Below are 17,537 nucleotides of genomic sequence, written 5' to 3' on the forward strand. Positions count from 1 at the left end.
GGTTACCAAGGAAAATACATTTAAGTATAAAAGTTTATACCTACATATTTGTTTATTGTGAAAAATGATTTTAAGTGTATAATTAATATACCAATTAGGTGCTAAAATTGTATCAAACACCTAAGATCAAAAATAGATCTTAGGTGTTTTACACAATTTTAGTAATTTTATAGATACCTATTATATCTAAATATACAAATATCCAATAACAAATCTACTTACCTTAGCTGAAAAAAAAAACTAAAACAGCAAATGTAACGCGAACGAGGCCGGCAGCTTATCTCATTGCAGCTCATTTCACGGTTTGCTCCTCGTGGGTGGCCACTGGCCAGCGACACTGCCATTGTACGCAAAAAGAAAAAAAACTCAACACAAGAATTAATATTTAAACCCACCCGACAAAGCCAAACCGACGGTGGGCCAGAAGATGACAAGAAAATGTCACTTGGTTTTTGTTCATAATCATTCGGTGGCGCTTGCGCATTGTGTCGCTCAGACTCAGAAAGCCACTTGTATCGGAAAAAGTCACTTTTTGCCCATTCGTGTTTGCGGCCGCGTTATTGATACGATGACAGTTGACAAAGGACAGGCGGGCCCGCAAAATGGATTGGGAGACGTAGTAATGAGATTTGGAATAGTTTTTTTTTGCTAGGTTTCTTTTTCATTTGGGTCTAAATCTAATTCTATGATAAAATAATTTTAAAAAAACAAAGCTTTTAGTACTCTACTAATTTCAACGCTAAACATTGTCTAGTCATGTATTTAAAGTAAACCATCTATTCGTTTCCATCGGACCTGTCAAAAGTTTCACAAGCCCCGAGACCAAACTAAACAACTGTATAAATATTAGATGGTTGAAGTGTGCCTAAACATTAATAAATTACAGTTCTAAATCATGTAACCGCATCCATAAATAACTTTATATTTGAAGCGCGTCAGAAGAAGCAGTAGTGCACTACTGAAAAATTCACTGTTGCGCAAAAGCTAAACAGCGGCGTCATAAAATCCGCACTACGCTTATCCGGCTTAAGCCCTAAAAAGCATTCGTGGTGACACCTCCCTTTCCTCCCCCCACGGCCCACATGTCCCCGTCTCGCTCGCTCGCCTGCCCGGTTGCTCTAGAAGCGACATCAAACGACATACAGCTTTTTAACACCTTACAGCTCAAGCGACAAGGCCGCAACGAAGCATTTTCGCCCCTAGCGGGCTATGCTTAAAGCTGGCGCTCTGTTTTGTGCGACACATTAGAGGACAATTGTTGCTCAGCTACAAAATGCCATAACTTGTATTTCATTAGTAGTAAACTGGACCTTATACGTGGCAGTTAGGGTATAAAATCCAACGGCAGTATACAGGGTGGTGTAAAGACACAGTTTTCAAATGTCACGGAGTACTGTCGTCTCTTTTCACCAGAGTGTGTCCTGTCGCATCTGCCCAGCTCCTTTGGCATCCTTCAGCTTGCATGTGACCCGCGGATCTTTCATCCCGCTCTCCGCGAAGCCCAGTGGCCGGCCTCGCAGACGCCAAGACGGTCGTGTATTGCGCGGTGCGTCAGTATAGCTTCTATACGTATACGTTGTCCGAGACATATTTAGATACTCGCGCATACTAATATAGGATTTGTATATGTGAAATGAACTGTGATGTGACGTTCTCAGTGTGTGAACAATTTGTTTTGAGAAGAACACCGCAGCAGCATTCATGATTCAGGTTTGTTTCTTTATTTTATGTTTGGTATTGTCTAATAAGAATTAGGATTTAGCGCAATTTCAGTTTGGTGCAGTAAACGGTAAAGGTGCTTAATTACGAGAAGTTGATTGGCATGTTTAATGATACAATCTAGGATTAATTTAAATAACTAACTTCATAGTGTATTCCATTTTATTTTACTCAGGTATTTTTTTATGCTTGCCAAAATGTTGAATAATTTAATTTACGCCCTAAATTTTTGGCGCCGTCATATTAAGTTCTTTTAAGTCGGTACTGAGCTACTGAGGCATGATTAAAATTATACTTTTATAAATTAAGTGTGCTAATCGACACTGACGATTTAATCCTAACTAATATTATAAATGCGAAAGTAACTGTGTCTGTCTGTCTGTCTGTCTGTCTGTCTGTTACTCTTTCACGCCAAAACTACTGAACGGATTTGAATGAAATTTGGTATACATACGGTCAAGACCCTGGGAAAGAACATAGGCTACTTTTTATCCCGGAATTCCCACGGGAAAACTTTTTAAGGCGAAGCGAAGCGCGCGGGAACAGCTAGTCTGTTATAAAAATACAATTAGTAGGTATTTCTGTTTGAATATAAAATAAAACTTCTTTGTAGGGATTTATTTGTGAATGCAATTATTATTATTGTATTAGCTTTAGTTATAATTACTTACGCTTATTTTATATGTGTGTGTTTGTAACAAAACCTAATTTTCTAATAAAAAATGTATTTAATTACGGAATTATAAGTCCAAAACCACACAAACTGCTACCCCTAAATGGATGAAAAATTCAAATTACACAGAATATAAATTTTCCCTATTTTGGTGTTGGAATTTGTTTCTGTTGATGTTCTGTGAGTTGTCCGTCTTGATTACTTAATTCTTGCCTTCTTAGTGCCAATTTCTCTATAGTCGGTTAGAGCTTAACCAGGGAGTAGTGGTTGACTTTTAACACATCTGTCATGAATTTCATATGGAGATGACGTTTAATTTGTAAATCAATCCCTGTCGGTTAGATAACAGAATATGCCGAAATTGCCACTTAGCAACATCTTGTGTCACTAAAGTATGATCATTCGGCAGAGTACCTATTTCATTCCTCCTCTCTTTCAAGAGCATCTGTATTATGTCCTATGAACCGCCGATATACTTTTCCTAATTAGTTACCAAAGCTAGGCTGCTTAGCTCCAATCGTCTCCCTCGGTATATATTTAAGATAGGTATTTATTTAATATTCTTTATTTATTATACTTTAAAATAACCTAACTACAGTCTTACTATTTATTAAACAAGTTTTTTTTGCCATAAGATTGAAAAACGATAAATTATAATATATAATTAAGTACAGTATATTTTTTTGGTCTTGAAAATTGTTTTGTAGGATAGTAGCTTTTTTGGACTCTACATACAAATCAAAACTATTCCTAACTTAACTTCATTCAATCAATTCAATGATTATTTACATTTTAAAACTAATTCATTAAATTAGACAATAGCATAAATACTATTATTTGGTAGCCGCACAGCAAAACCACTGCAGCATTTCAGCAATATCGTAGTTAACACGTTCGCTGCCGCCCCGGCGTCGCGTCGCCCGATGGCCCCGCGCTGCTGGCGTGACGCCCGGGGCGCCCAGAAGGCCCTCGCGTTTTACCTTACAACGTTTATCGCACTACCAATAATAATACAGATAACGTTTCGTTGTCAAACATATACTAAAACGGCGCTTGTAGTTGCCTAAACGGCGAATAATTTTGCTTTTCCCGGAGGTCCTTAGTTGCAGTACGAACCAAGAATATTGATGTACAAACTAATAATAACACAATAATGACATCTCACACACGGCTATCCGATCCGACCCCAAGCTAGGCAGAGCATATAATATGGGTATCTAATTATTGTACAAATGTTAAATATGTGAATTTCTTCGCTTTATTTTTCTCACAAAATTGGTAACGTTTTAGAATAGCTGACAAGATTTATTTATTTATTTATTTATTTATTTATATAAGGCACATCAACAGTACATGTTACAATACACTTATAAAAGAAAGGTTAGAGAGGTACTTATCAATAACATGTACCAATTACAGACATGCTCAACACTTGTTAGGCACATAACAAAACATAGAAATAATCATAATTAAAAATACAGTTTAGTATTACAAAAAGAAAAATAAAACTTTAACTCACATTCTTTAAAAATTCTGACATGAAAACAGATATATAAACTTATTTAAACTATAAAAACAAAAACAACTTCTTAACACTAATATGTTATACATTATTAGTTAGAGATCGCACTAAGTACCTTATTTCTAAAAACTGCAAGACTATCCGAAAAAATATCCAAATTGTCAAATTTACTATTTATAGTGTTGAATTCATTGCACATTCTATTGAGTGGAGCGTGTACACCGAGGTTGGTTCTGGAATGGTTTGAGTGAAATAAATTGGTTATACGTTTACGCGGGTAATTAAATGGGACTGATATTTTGATTTTACTGGAGATATTAGTAGAGTATATTTTATTATTAACAACATTATATAAGAACATGAGATCATGCTGAATCCGTCGATGCCGTAAAGAAATCATATTGAAATATGTCAACCGCTGTTCGTACGGACACCGGTGTGAGATGCCGGGGCTGATGAAGGCGAGGTGGCGGGTGAAGGCGCGCTGGATGCCCTCGAGGCGCTGCGAGTGCACGGCGTAGTGCGGGTTCCACACCACGCTTGCGAACTCCAATATACTCCTAACCAAAGCGTTATACAAAAGGATTTTCGTTTTATTACTAAATCCCCTTGTATTACGCTTTAGAAAGCCAAGCATCTGAGCCGCTCTTTTAGTGACACTGTCTATGTGACTTTTAAAATTTAGTTGGCTATCAAGTATAACGCCTAAATCTTTTATTTCCAGAACTTGACTAATATTTTGGTTTGCAATTTTATACAATGATACTAAAGGGTTTTTCTTTTTGGTAAATTTTATAAAGTAACATTTATTTATATTGAGACACATTTTGTTTCTGTCACACCAGATTTGTATCCTATTTATGTCTTGTTGAATTAGATTTATATCGTTTACGGAATTAACTGTTCTATAAATTTTAAGATCATCGGCATAGAGAGAAAATTTACAATGTTGAATGCAGGAAGTAATGTCATTTATGAAGATCAAGAATAAAAGTGGACTGCAAACATTTCCATCCAAAGATCCAGAATAGCTAGTTAATAATTATTCCGCATCAAACCCACTCGTCTCGAGAACCCCATCTCAAAATCAGCGCGCAATCTCCCGGAGCTAATCACAGAACCCCTTTGTTCCGTTGACGCTAATTACAGAAGACGAAACGTTTCCTAAACACCTACGTACGGGCTGAAAGCGCATTCGAGGCAGGATATAAAGCGGAGAGATGTCAAAAGTTGCGCGCGCGCCCCGAGCGTGACGCCCATTAGTTCCACGCGCCGCCGCCGACTGCAGCGCCGCGGGCAAACGTCGCGATTGCAACTGAGAAATGCATCGCTGAAACTTATACACGGTTGAGCTGCGCCGCGATGCCAGATAAAGCGCTGTGTCGACTTCTGCCCGTTTCGTGTGTTGGTTTTGCGCTTCCTGGAGACTTGATGCGCAATCTCGACCACGCTCGCCGCCAGCCAGATCAACACCGGAGGCATTGTTTTAAAAGACTGACCAATGAGGTCAATGCTTTTGCTTTCGCGTAAACTCATCTTATCTGTTGATTTTTACTACTGATCAAGTATTTTGTAACGCAAAATAATTTGTGAATACCTAATCTACTTACTACTACTTTATTACTATGCTTTATAAATGATTTCATAGAAGGTATTCATCTACCATTCTATAGTATTCGAAATGGTTTAAAGCAGCCATATTCGCGGCTATATACCTGCCAACCGATTCCCTCGTCGTGTACCTACCACGTGTCTGACAATAAAGTAATTTGAGATGGTAGCGCGCACCTGGCGGCTTCAGTTTCTTGCTATTGTTCCTCTGAGGTTTCGCGCGTTGAAGTCATCGAGACTAATTGGAACTGCCGAGGGATCTCTTCATCTCTGGGCATAGGACATCATCTTAGGTTAGGATACAATGTTTAGGGTCAATTAGTTTTGGACTGATAAGTGTTTTGTGGAAAAGTTTACAAAAAACAAAAACATTCGTTGTTTATCTAAACAAGTATACGAGTTTAGGTTACAATTTCATAGCACCGATTTCTATTCTTTGCCATCGCAAGCCAGACAAACTCGGACATTTTCGAAAACTAACACCATTACGTCTAATGTTGTTTGCCTCACGTACTTCCTCAACACACAAGATTGTCCATAACATTATAATAATGCAAAACATGGCTGTCCGTCGCCGGCTAGACTAGCTATTACCGCGGCCCCGCTTATTGAAATAAATCGAGGGTCATCAGGTAAATGCAAGGCTGGTGCAACGCTCCATTAGGCGGATTGAGAATCACAGATGGGCGCAGTCGCTGACTATTAGAAATATATACTTATAAATTTGCAAGACAATATTTCCCAGAAGGAGAGTTTCCTAGGATTTGTACGAATGTAGAGATAGATATTTGATAGTTTTTTGGTATGAATATCTACATAAGTAGGTATTTTATGTCATGCTTCACCCAACCTATTTTCACTTTTAAACCATTAGTTGTAAGATAAATATTATTAGTAAGTAAACACAAAATAATTTTCAGTTCGAAAGAGTATTCATTCATTTGCTCACTTTTGAAGCCAGGAAAACGTGTAGTAGTAAAATAATTTTATTAAAACTTTATTTCCAAGAATTTACAACTGTCTGTATTTTGGCTTTTCCAGGAAAATCCTAAGACCACCTGTAGGTATTACAAGGTTAATATAATTATTAAGTTATTGTTTGCGTTAGTACTGGTACATACATACACTAGGTAGTTATTATTTTGTGGCGTTAGCGTTTTTAAGCACTACCTACATAATAATAAGTAAATAAGAGTTTTAAATACAAATAGTTTATATCCAATTCTCTTTATTAATGCGCTGTTACTTATAAAACTGGTGGACATTACGAAAATAGGGGATTATTTAGTACAAGTAATTCGGTTATCACTTTATTATTATCTTTTTATTGAAACTGTACTTTGATTGAATTTCACTGGCTGTTTTTTTATTAGCATATAAAATATACTGGCATCAAAGCCTACCTAAGCTAGTTAGACGAGCACATGTCATATCATAGGTATCAACTGAACTTTGATGGCTTTAAACGTGTTAAGATATTTTCCGAGTTGAACGGTACCTAAATATTATTTAAGCCTATGATTAAGAGCTATGATTAGAAGTAAATTATAATTTGTTTTAGTTATTTAGCGTAAACGACATGTTTAAAGTAAATAATTTTAGTACTTGAGAACTAGGTAATTATAATCATACGTAGTTATGTTATTTAAAGACTTCCACATCATATTAGTTTTCTAAAATTTTCGACATTTACATCAACAAGGAATGACAGAACACATTCAGATTACATGATAATGGGTATTTATTGCTTGTTACATTGTCATTAATGAGGCACACTGCCTACATCTACTCAATGCAAATCAGTGTGTAACTTGAGAACCTAGATCAGCTAATATTACCTAATCCTAACTGCGATAAATTGCTTTAGCTCATATCTCATGCCTGCTACTCCTACACTAAAACGGATTTATTGACTTTAAATTTGATACCTTTACCTAAGTGAAACCAAACCTTATGAAATTTTGACACAACATAAACATAATCTTCAAACCTAATACTTCTCTGCATTCCAGTTAGTTTTATCGCTTTTGGCACTCAGTTCGATCCGACGTTAATCTTACTATTTATAGCTATTTAAGTATTCAAAAGTAAAATATTAAACTAATACATAAATAAAATCAGCCCTTAATCATATCAGTCACCTACGGCTTTTGATGACTAAAAGTACAATAAAAAATACCCCTGCATTTTGAATATTTTGAAAGTTTTTGATACTTTACTGATAGAGTCGCTACCCCCATTTTTATTTTCACCGTTTCGGATTATAGACAACCTCCTGTATCTCCAGTTTTTCGTTCGTCACTATTTACGGGACATCCTGTATTAATATTTTAAACTAATTGGCCCACAAAATGGTTTAGGTCCTTATGTTTTTAGAGGCTCAATTTTATTTATTCATCCCGTGAGACGTTCGCATCGCAATGACACGGCTACTCCCGCCGTCACCGCGCCTCGGGCTCCGTTCTTATCCGAAACTACCCGAAGGTACCCGAAGCATAAATTATAATTACAACGCAAAATTATTAGGTGCAAAATTATATTATTGCTCGAAACAGCCCGCCTGCGGCATAGTACGGATATATCTGATGCATACGCTAAGCGCATGTCAGGGTGATGCGATGATAGAAACCGTTGTTTATGGGTCCATGGGAATGGTTATTGAAATGGCATAATCTCGCCTTTCCTATTCCTTCTGGCTTGTTTTTAGTGCTTGGTTAGGTTTTTGGGTTCACGGTTGGCTAATTATTTGCTAACATGTGTGGTCCACATAACTTGGGAACTTAGAAGTTGGTATCTCCTAAGACACTTCTCGGAAAACTTCAAAGGTAGTCCATTTTGCAAACAATACATACATAGGGTTTTACCTGTTCCACACATGTTGTTTCTGCCATTTTCTTTTGTCTAGCACCGTCCAGACAGACGCCAAGTTTTCGGCAAAGAAGCGAAATTACTTTTTTGTATTGTTTAAAGATGTTCTATTGTCTAGCCGCAAGGTGTAGGGTGAGCGAGCCCATTGTCGGATACACTGTCACCTTTTAAGCTGCTTATCTAATTGTGTCTCACACACGCGGGACTTCAAAGGCGCCGCGGCTCATATTTCTCAGTCTTCTTTTTAATAAGTTCACGGAAGGCTTTGAAAGGGAGCGAGTATGGGATCGTGAAGGTACGGCACGGAGGGTTTTGTGCACTGACCTTTGTGTAATTTTCGTTGCTGAATTTGCCTTTTTAACTGGGCCATGAGATTTAAAAGTATATTGAGTAATTTTTGCGGAGTTTTGACACGTTTTTCGCATAATTTTAGCCTTAATTAGGGCGAGAGACCAATTTCATGGTTGGGAGTTCACGCATTTCATGTTTACATCAGCATTACCGTTGTGCAGGTGTCTGCGACGTTCACTCTGTATTATATGCATTGTGCTTTTACTGCTTATTATTTTTCATAAAACTTTAAACGTTAATTAATACATAGTTAATGGTTGCACATTAAGGACGAGCAATTACTAATAAAAATATAAACTGCAGATAATAATTAAGTATGTTTGTCCAATAAATTTTAAACAAAAATACTACCTAATTTATACTTGTAAATAACTTTGTCTAGGTATACATAGTAATTTTTATACAAACATGCTATTAGTCAAGACCGTTCTTTATTTTATATTTTTTATTTAATTCTACCTATCTTGCTCCATGAAAATTTAATTTAAGAGCATTATAATCCATCGAACCTAGCTCAAACATATGGGTCTAACAGATTGCATTTAACTTAATCCTTGTATTTAATATAATCAAAAATAGTATATTTGAGGCGCACGTGCCACCCCAAACAGGATTAAAAATCTTAAGTAATAAAACAATAATACCTTAGCTACCAATATGATTGTTGAATCATAAATAATCCGATTTTAACATCATTATAAGTTGCAAAAAAATCTGCTGACAGTGTCTTAAACCCTTTCAGGTAAAAGGGTTTTTTACCTGCGTTGACATTTCTAAGTAGTGACCTGCGTGAGGTCAAAACTCGCGAAAAATTCTTATCCCTTTCATCCCCACCCCTAAGAGGCGGCTGCTTTACGGATTTAGGACAATTGTCACATCATAAGTTGTTCGCCGCTCGAACCGAGCGTTTGATCTCGCGCAAACTGCCCAGTGACAAATATTAGTGCTTTCACCCTAAAGTGAAGTGAGGGCGAAAAGTGTGTGTCAAACTGTGTGTGTGTTGAGTGGAAATGTATGAGAACAGTAGTTTGCAGAGCCTGGATCAGTTCGTGAAGCGCTGGTGGGAGGATAAAGAGGTCGGTTGTACTATTTTGAAATTATGCCTACATACTTATTTTGACTTTGCATGCTTTCAGATGGGTAACCCCACTGATTCAACTTCTTACTCTTAACAAAAAAAAACTTCCATCTTGTATTCAGAAGGTAAATATAGAGATATAAAGATAGAAACTAACAAACCGAATAAAATATTGTCCTACACCTAGGTGGATATTCCATGTAGATAGACTTTCAAATAAAATGTCTAAACTAATTACTAAACCTTACCTAATCATCGAATTAAAAACTTTTTATGGCTTTAACTTTTATAGCAGATGTTATTTAGTATGTCAACTCCCTATTGACCTTCGCCTATACCACTGATAAGATGCCACCCTGCAGTTAGTTCCCATTAAAGATCGTCGGATCCAAACATTCGCAGATATGATCTATACTGGTGCCTATACGCGCCATTACAAAAAAGTAAAGCTCCATTCTCATTCCACACCGGTCAGTTCAGCTCACCCCCAGTCGATAGTTGACCTTTGTCATCCAATTATTATTTTTAATACCCATAACCGCCGCGAGGTGCCGTAACACCAGATTAAGATAAGCGTCTCCGCGGCCCAGTGTATCATTACCTTTACATTAAAGATAATGCTCTTTGACGATCATGTTCAAAGAAATCTAATTTGTATCAGGGCGTGGGGACAGGTGATGACGCTCGAAGGGTTAATAGCGAAGTTTGGACGTCATTGGCGTGTTTGTTAAATAATTATGTTTGTTAAAATAACTGTAGTGCTGTCAAAATCTCCTTTTGGCTGTAATACCTAGAGTGTAGGATCCTTTTCTGATAGATTTATTTCAACTTTTATGACGAGCAATAATAATATTATCTTTATACTGAATTTTCCACTGGAAAACCTTTTCAGCTGGTTTACCGGTGGATTATTTTCATGATTGCTATGTCTTAACTATTATGTACCTACCTTATGTATAAGTAGATGATAATGAGATGACGAAACATACTGTTTGCCACCCACGCGCCCGCCATTGTCCAAACAAAATAATATTAGGACAGTGTGTTGTTTGATAAGGTATTCATATTTCTCAATTTCTTTAGATCACTTTACTCGAAATCTATCCGTCAAATAGTTAGGTATGTCAGCTCAAAGTCTCATAGAAGCTCTCAAATGAAAACTACTTTCCATCACAAAAATAATTTTATAATTTTTAGCAATTAGGATAATTTTGAAAATAAAACACATACATAGTTTCCTGAACACATTTGATAAACGCCGTAGCAGCATTAAGCGCTACGAAACTTCGTAGACAGTTCCTAAATACGCGGCGGCTTCATAAATAATTCATGACATTGCTCCGTGCACTGTTAACCTATAATAGAATTAATAACCTTACAATATTTAGCTTTACTCAACATAGCCATACGTCCCTGCACACCGGACAGGTTTCCTCACTATGTAATTTGTAAGCAACTGAAGCTGCATACGAGTTTTAATCTCAATCGTGCGAGAAACAATATGGGCCCAGTCCGGGCAGACCGACTGCCGACGGAAAAAAAACGCACGCATCTGCAAGTTTTAAACGATACAAAAAAGACACAGCGCGGAAAACAACTCCAATTTCTCAACGACAAGGTCCATTTTGTTGTGACAGATAATTAAAAGCTAAGAAAAAAATGTGAAATATGTTCGCTTGTCCATTGCTTGATCTGACGGTGGGCGTGGGTCAGCATGCTCAAAAGTTTATTTCTTCAGGCTGTGCGAGGTAAATTAGCCCTTATTGTCGTGGGTTACGGACCTGGGACGCAGCCAGACTTAAGAGGTCGATCACCTCAGCTTATGTCAGGGTACTTGGTGGTATACTTGTGAGTTGACACGGCTTTGACATTGGCTTTGTGTACCCACATGTAGGTATGAACCGGTACTGAATACGAGAATCAACAATAACTTTATCTAATGGATTGAATACCTATATCTTATCTCTACAAAATGTGTATTAGCTATAGTATGTATATTTAAGTATACGTATAAGTATATATTTTTTTCACTTCATAATTTTATTCTGATCTCTACATTTTATAACTGACAGTTGGTACCCATTTCATTTTGTTAACATAATAATTATGAACCAAAGAATGTTAACCCAAACAATAAAAGTATTTTTTATGTAAATGACAATGCTCTTATAAATAATAACAGTCCTCACAAATGCTTCTTAAAAGGGCCCAACCACAAACAAGGACCGGCTATAATGCTCTAATTGCTTATTAAAAAGATCACCATCAAATGGCATTTCCACATCACCATTATTTTCTTCTAACGAAACCACAATCCTTTATTTGTCCTCACGAATGTTCCCAAATTGCCTTTTAAAATCCCCTATAATTTCGCCCGAGGCCCCGATTCCAATGAAACGTGTATTTTTCTTAAACGACACTTTATTATCCCCAGTACTTATCCGCTTAGTGCCATTAGAAACAAATCCTCGAGTGTTTGAGAATAATTGCCCGATTTCGAGTAAAATTGCCCCCGCCGCCGCCGCCGCCGCCCAAACTACAATTTAATTTTCCCGAGAAATCCAGTAATTGTATGTTTGTCTCGGTCGTTTATACGGAGCGGTACATAATCGAGTGACAAAATGATATTTTAAAAGCGACAATCTTTTCGGTTAGTGGTCACGTGAGGCCAGCAGGCAGACTTAATTTTTTTAATGGTCGATTTACCCATGTCAGATGTAAAAGGTTTGTTTCGGTAATACTTATGTCTATTTATGTTTGTAACTATATAATGTAGCTCTTTCGGTTAGAAAGGCCTTTAAAAATATTGGATTTAACATCAATACATTTAACGGACCAACTTGATCACTGGATAAATAGTTATTTTTCATTAACCTAGTAGGTAATAGTTATTTATATCATAATTAAAACAACTAAATGCTATTTTACACTAACAGTCATATAATAAGTGTAAGTGCCATCAAACATTAAAGAGATTAACCTCAAGCAAGAGTTTAGGCCGGGATAACTTATATGTGGGGACATCTCACACACGGCCATCCGACCCCAAGCTAGGCAGAGCCTAATATAACTATTGACAACGCGGCGGCACAGTGAGCCCCAGAATAGTTACTAAATGAATAGTAATTTGGTTTGTGGATTAAATCGTTCCAAACACGCGACACAAACGGCTTTTCTATCGTGAAGTCGGGACTCGAGCCGTCATTTTACACAATTTTACCCAATTGCTCTCGGTTCTTGGAATTAATTTGATATTAGCCTTTGAAAACACAAGGTGTGGTTTTGTGTCGGCGCAGCTATTATTTCGAAGAGGCGCCCATTTGAAAACTTTTGACTAACCTGTGTTTAGTCTACTAAATCTGGTTTACCATTCATTCTTTATGATTTGTATAAATTAATTCAGGTTAATGTTACGGAATTAAGCGTATTTAACTGGTTTCGTCCTAGCGCCGGGTGCGGGGCGGGAGCAGATTTAACACCAAGCTGTATTTAGCATAAACATTCAAAAATGGTCTGTTGAATAGTCATGTGCTAATGGATGGTGTTTTCTTGTTTCAGGAATCTCAGTCGAGTGGCGGCGACCGATGGAGCGCGCGCTCGGAGCACAGCGCGGCGCTGCAGCAGATCCTCAAGCTCCAGGAGGCGCGCGCCTACCACAAGACCTCGCTGCTGCCGCTCTACCGCGAGAACGGCCTCACCCCGCCCCCAGAACCCGCACTGGACATTGAGAAAATGAAAGCAGACAAAAGAATGGAACAGCCGGACTCCCGCGCCTTCCAACAAATGAAGCTTCAAGCCGAGTTCAGGAAACTGAGCGACGAAGCGAGAACCAAGGAACAAGAACGACATGATGAGTCGTTGAAATATTTCCAACAAATGATGGAAGCCAAGAGCCGGTTTGACTACTTGATGAGTCTACAGGAGAAAGAGACGAAGAAGAACTCTGAGGACAGAGCAGAGTACGAAGCGAAAGTGAAAAAAGAGCGACTCTCCCCCCACGATGCGAGAACGTCTCCAGTCCCTAGCAGATCACCTCAGTACCGATCGTCAGCTGAAGCGTCTCCGAACCGAAGTGTCCGACTATCTACCTCATCCAGTCCTGTGTCTAACACTAGTCCTAGCAACGTATCTCCACTGAACCATCTAAGAAATATGCAACCATTTGAGGCCAATAAGTATAATCGCAACGAGCATCACGATGAGACACCAGATCGTAGAAAACACGCATATGATGCACGAGACAGAAATGCAGTTGACTTTATGAACATGAGCATGAGAAACCCACTCTTCAACTTCTCCCTCCCAGGCAACATGCCCATGCCCCCGATGTCCCTACCGTCGACATTTAACCACCCTGCTGCTATGGTGGCAGCACTCAGTCAGAATCCAATGGGGCTTGCATCTTTACAAGCTCTTTTACCTCATATAGCTGGTAAACACTCAGAAAATGCTGAAAATAAGCCTGCGAGAACTGCCGACAAAGAGAGGCAAGAAAAAAGGGCAGAAGAGGAAAACATTTTAAATCTTAGTAAAGATGTTTTGCCTGACCCACCACAAATGTCAAGAAATGCTATGCTACAGAAGAGTATGAGCCCACCTAAAAGGCAATGGGGGGCGTCACAGATACCTTTGAACCTTGGTACTCACTTTATCAATCCAGCAACCGGAAAGAAGAGAGTTCAATGCAACGTTTGTCTAAAAACATTCTGTGACAAAGGTGCATTAAAGATCCACTTCTCAGCGGTTCATTTGAGAGAAATGCACAAATGCACAGTAGATGGATGTAGCATGATGTTTAGCTCAAGAAGATCTCGTAACAGACATAGTGCTAACCCTAACCCTAAACTTCATTCTCCACATTTAAGAAGAAAAATCTCACCACATGATGGTCGAAGCTCACAACTCCACCCTGTGTTGATCCCTCCCCACGCAGCAGGATTGGGGATGCCTCCCGTGATGAATCCACTGCATCCATTCGGCTCGTTTCCGTTGCTGAACCCCGGGCACAACATGCGACAGTTTAACAACATGCCTCCAGAATATAAAAATAATATGGATGTGAATTACTCATCTCACATGGAACACAACGAATACAATCGTGACGGTGGAGAAAGTGATTCTATGGATAACAAGGATCAAAATGGCCAAGGTGATTCTGATGAAGATGATGGCATAGTAGTGGTTGCAGGGGACGATGATGATGAAGATGGTGACACAAATGATTATTACACACATAACTTCCATAAAAATAACAGTGGGTCAGTTGCAGACTCCGAAGCAGAATATGATCAAAGTTTGGGAGATGCAGAACAAACAGAAAGCATTAAAGAATGCCCAGTTAGTCCTAATTCTAATAAAAGAAAACGAAAGAACTTAAATCCTACTCGACTTCAAAACAATTCCCATATCGATGATTCGGAAAATCAACAGAGCAATGATGATGATGAAGTACTGGATCTCAAAAAAGTTAAACGTGAAACTCACGACACGGAGTACAAAGACAACTACAACAAACCCACAGAAGTCAAAGATGATCTGCATCCTATTAAAGAGGAGCCATCTGATAATAACATGGCACAGGATCTAAGAGTAAAAGAAGAACCTAGAGAAAGTCTTGAGAATACTGAAAATAAGAAAGTGACTACTAAGCTTGATGAACAATTTTCGTCGGAAAATGCACTAAAGCGGCTAGAAAGCTTATCTCGAGGCGATTTCCATCCAACACACCGAAAACCTGAACCTCTTCTAACCGCTGCTGGGCCTTACAATCTCTCCATGAACGACAGTGCCCATTTATCTGACAGATCACGATCATCTTCCGTCTCCAGCTACGAGAGTCCCTCTGACGATGGTCCAGGACAAATATATGGTCACATCGACAACGGCATCTTTGTCAGTACCAATGATATACCATTAGATCACGAAAATCCGAGAAAATGTACCGTCTGTGGAAAGATGTTCCAGAACGTTTTCAGTGTCCGCTCTCATTATCAAAACGAGCATTTAAAGTCAATGCATAAGTGCAACGTAGAGGGATGCTATGCTGCCTTCCCGTCGAGGAGGAGTCGCGACCGGCACAGCGCCAACATGAACCTGCACCGGAAACTTCTGTCTACTGATGAAGTAGGAGGTGTAGATGACTCTCCTCTGGTGCTGCTAGAGAAGGCTCGTGAGCAGGTGGAGCTGATGATGAGGCTCACCGACGACGATCCCGGCATGCCCTACATCGAGTCGAACAAGTACTACCAGGCAAAGGAAGCGGAAAAGCTGAAATCAAGCCCAATCAGTCAAACGCAGCTTCCTTTTGGATCGCCATACCTTCCACTAAACCTGCCCGAGGCCTACCTGAACAGAGAAGCGTTTCCGCAACACCCCTTCCTCTTCCCTCCCTTCAACATGCTGCCCAATTTCCCTCCACTGCCCTTCGGCTTCCTGCCGCCGGGCCTCAACGGCTTCGGCTGTCAGAATCAGAGCTTCTCGCCGCCGATATCTCATGGGAAACTAAACTACTGTGTGGAGGAGGAGGCGCCGCGACCGGACAGCGCCGGGCACTATCCATGTCGGGGCTGCAGCGAGTCGTTCACTGACTTGGGCGTCCTGAAGAAGCATTGTGAGGCGAAGCACCAGCAGTTATTGCACCGTTGCACGGTCGGCGGGTGCGGGGCTGCGTTCTTCTCAAGGACTAAGAGGAACCACCACGCCGAGGCGCACGCGCTGGGCTTGCGCCTGCAGGGGGCGCGGGGCGCGCGGGGGGTGCATGTCAACTCCTCGTGACGTCATCAGTAAAGTGCTACGAACTCTCAGTGAAAACTAATCTCCAGTGCATTTGTGATTTAGTTAACGTTTAAGTACCAAATATTATACTCAATTCGGTGAATAGAATAGTAATCCAAATACCTATGTTCGTAAATATAAATACAATGTTAGCCAGTACCTCTTAATAAATTCTCAATAAGTCAAATCTCATTCTGTAAATAAACCTAGTTAGTAACTACTTAGTCTATTGTTCAACATTCCATAGTAATAATTTGTGCAATAAATGTGTAAATAAATAATAGAGACAAATGTACAAAAAATATGTGTATCATAAATATTGGTATGTAAGTAAGTAATGATAACTTTCAGCTATTTTGGTGCTAAATAGGTACATTTATTCAACAAGATTTTATTTACTCGTCAAAATTCCATCTTTTGCTAAAGTATAAGCTAAATTAAGTGTAAGTGTTTAGGATCAATTTAAAGTGTGAGATTTGTTAAATTAATGTATGTTAGTGGTGTTACAAACCAAAAAAGTATTAAAATGAATATGTGAATGCTTTATGCATGTGTAAACTTGTACTTATGCTAAATTGTATGTTAACGCATAATTTTGTACAGAATAAATTAAGCATGTCATCGTTAGGTATTATTCCTTTTGCCAAACATATATGAATAAACGAAAAGGTTTTTCAAATCATCCTCTTTTATTCTTCGCCATTTGTCCCCGTAGATATTTTACAACTTTCAGAAACAGAAATTGATCTAAATTTAAAAACACCAAACACTAACGCTTTTTGACACTTTACAATATGTTTGAACGATACGATATACGAATTTCAACTTTTTCACTTACGTAAAGACTCTGGTATTTCAAAGTCAATTTTAACCTTATTGTAAATTTACAATACCTACGTTCTATGAATTTGAGGGTACAATTATGTTGACATCATGGTTAC

The 17,537-nt window shown here is 38.6% G+C and overlaps 1 protein-coding gene across 1 annotated transcript; it reads left to right on the forward strand.

Annotated features, from left to right (window-relative positions):
• Window positions 1-1,483: 1,483 nt before the first annotated feature.
• Window positions 1,484-17,278, forward strand: LOC105382803 (zinc finger protein basonuclin-2). The gene is made up of 2 exons (XM_011552753.3): window positions 1,484-1,710; window positions 13,381-17,278. Exons 1-2 carry the CDS (start codon window positions 1,702-1,704, stop codon window positions 16,594-16,596), a joined length of 3,225 nt encoding a protein of 1,074 aa, XP_011551055.3. The 5' UTR covers window positions 1,484-1,701; the 3' UTR covers window positions 16,597-17,278.
• The last annotated feature ends 259 nt before the right edge of the window (window positions 17,279-17,537 follow it).

This window comes from Plutella xylostella, chromosome 21, assembly GCF_932276165.1.
Source record: "Plutella xylostella chromosome 21, ilPluXylo3.1, whole genome shotgun sequence".
NCBI lineage: Eukaryota > Metazoa > Arthropoda > Insecta > Lepidoptera > Plutellidae > Plutella > Plutella xylostella.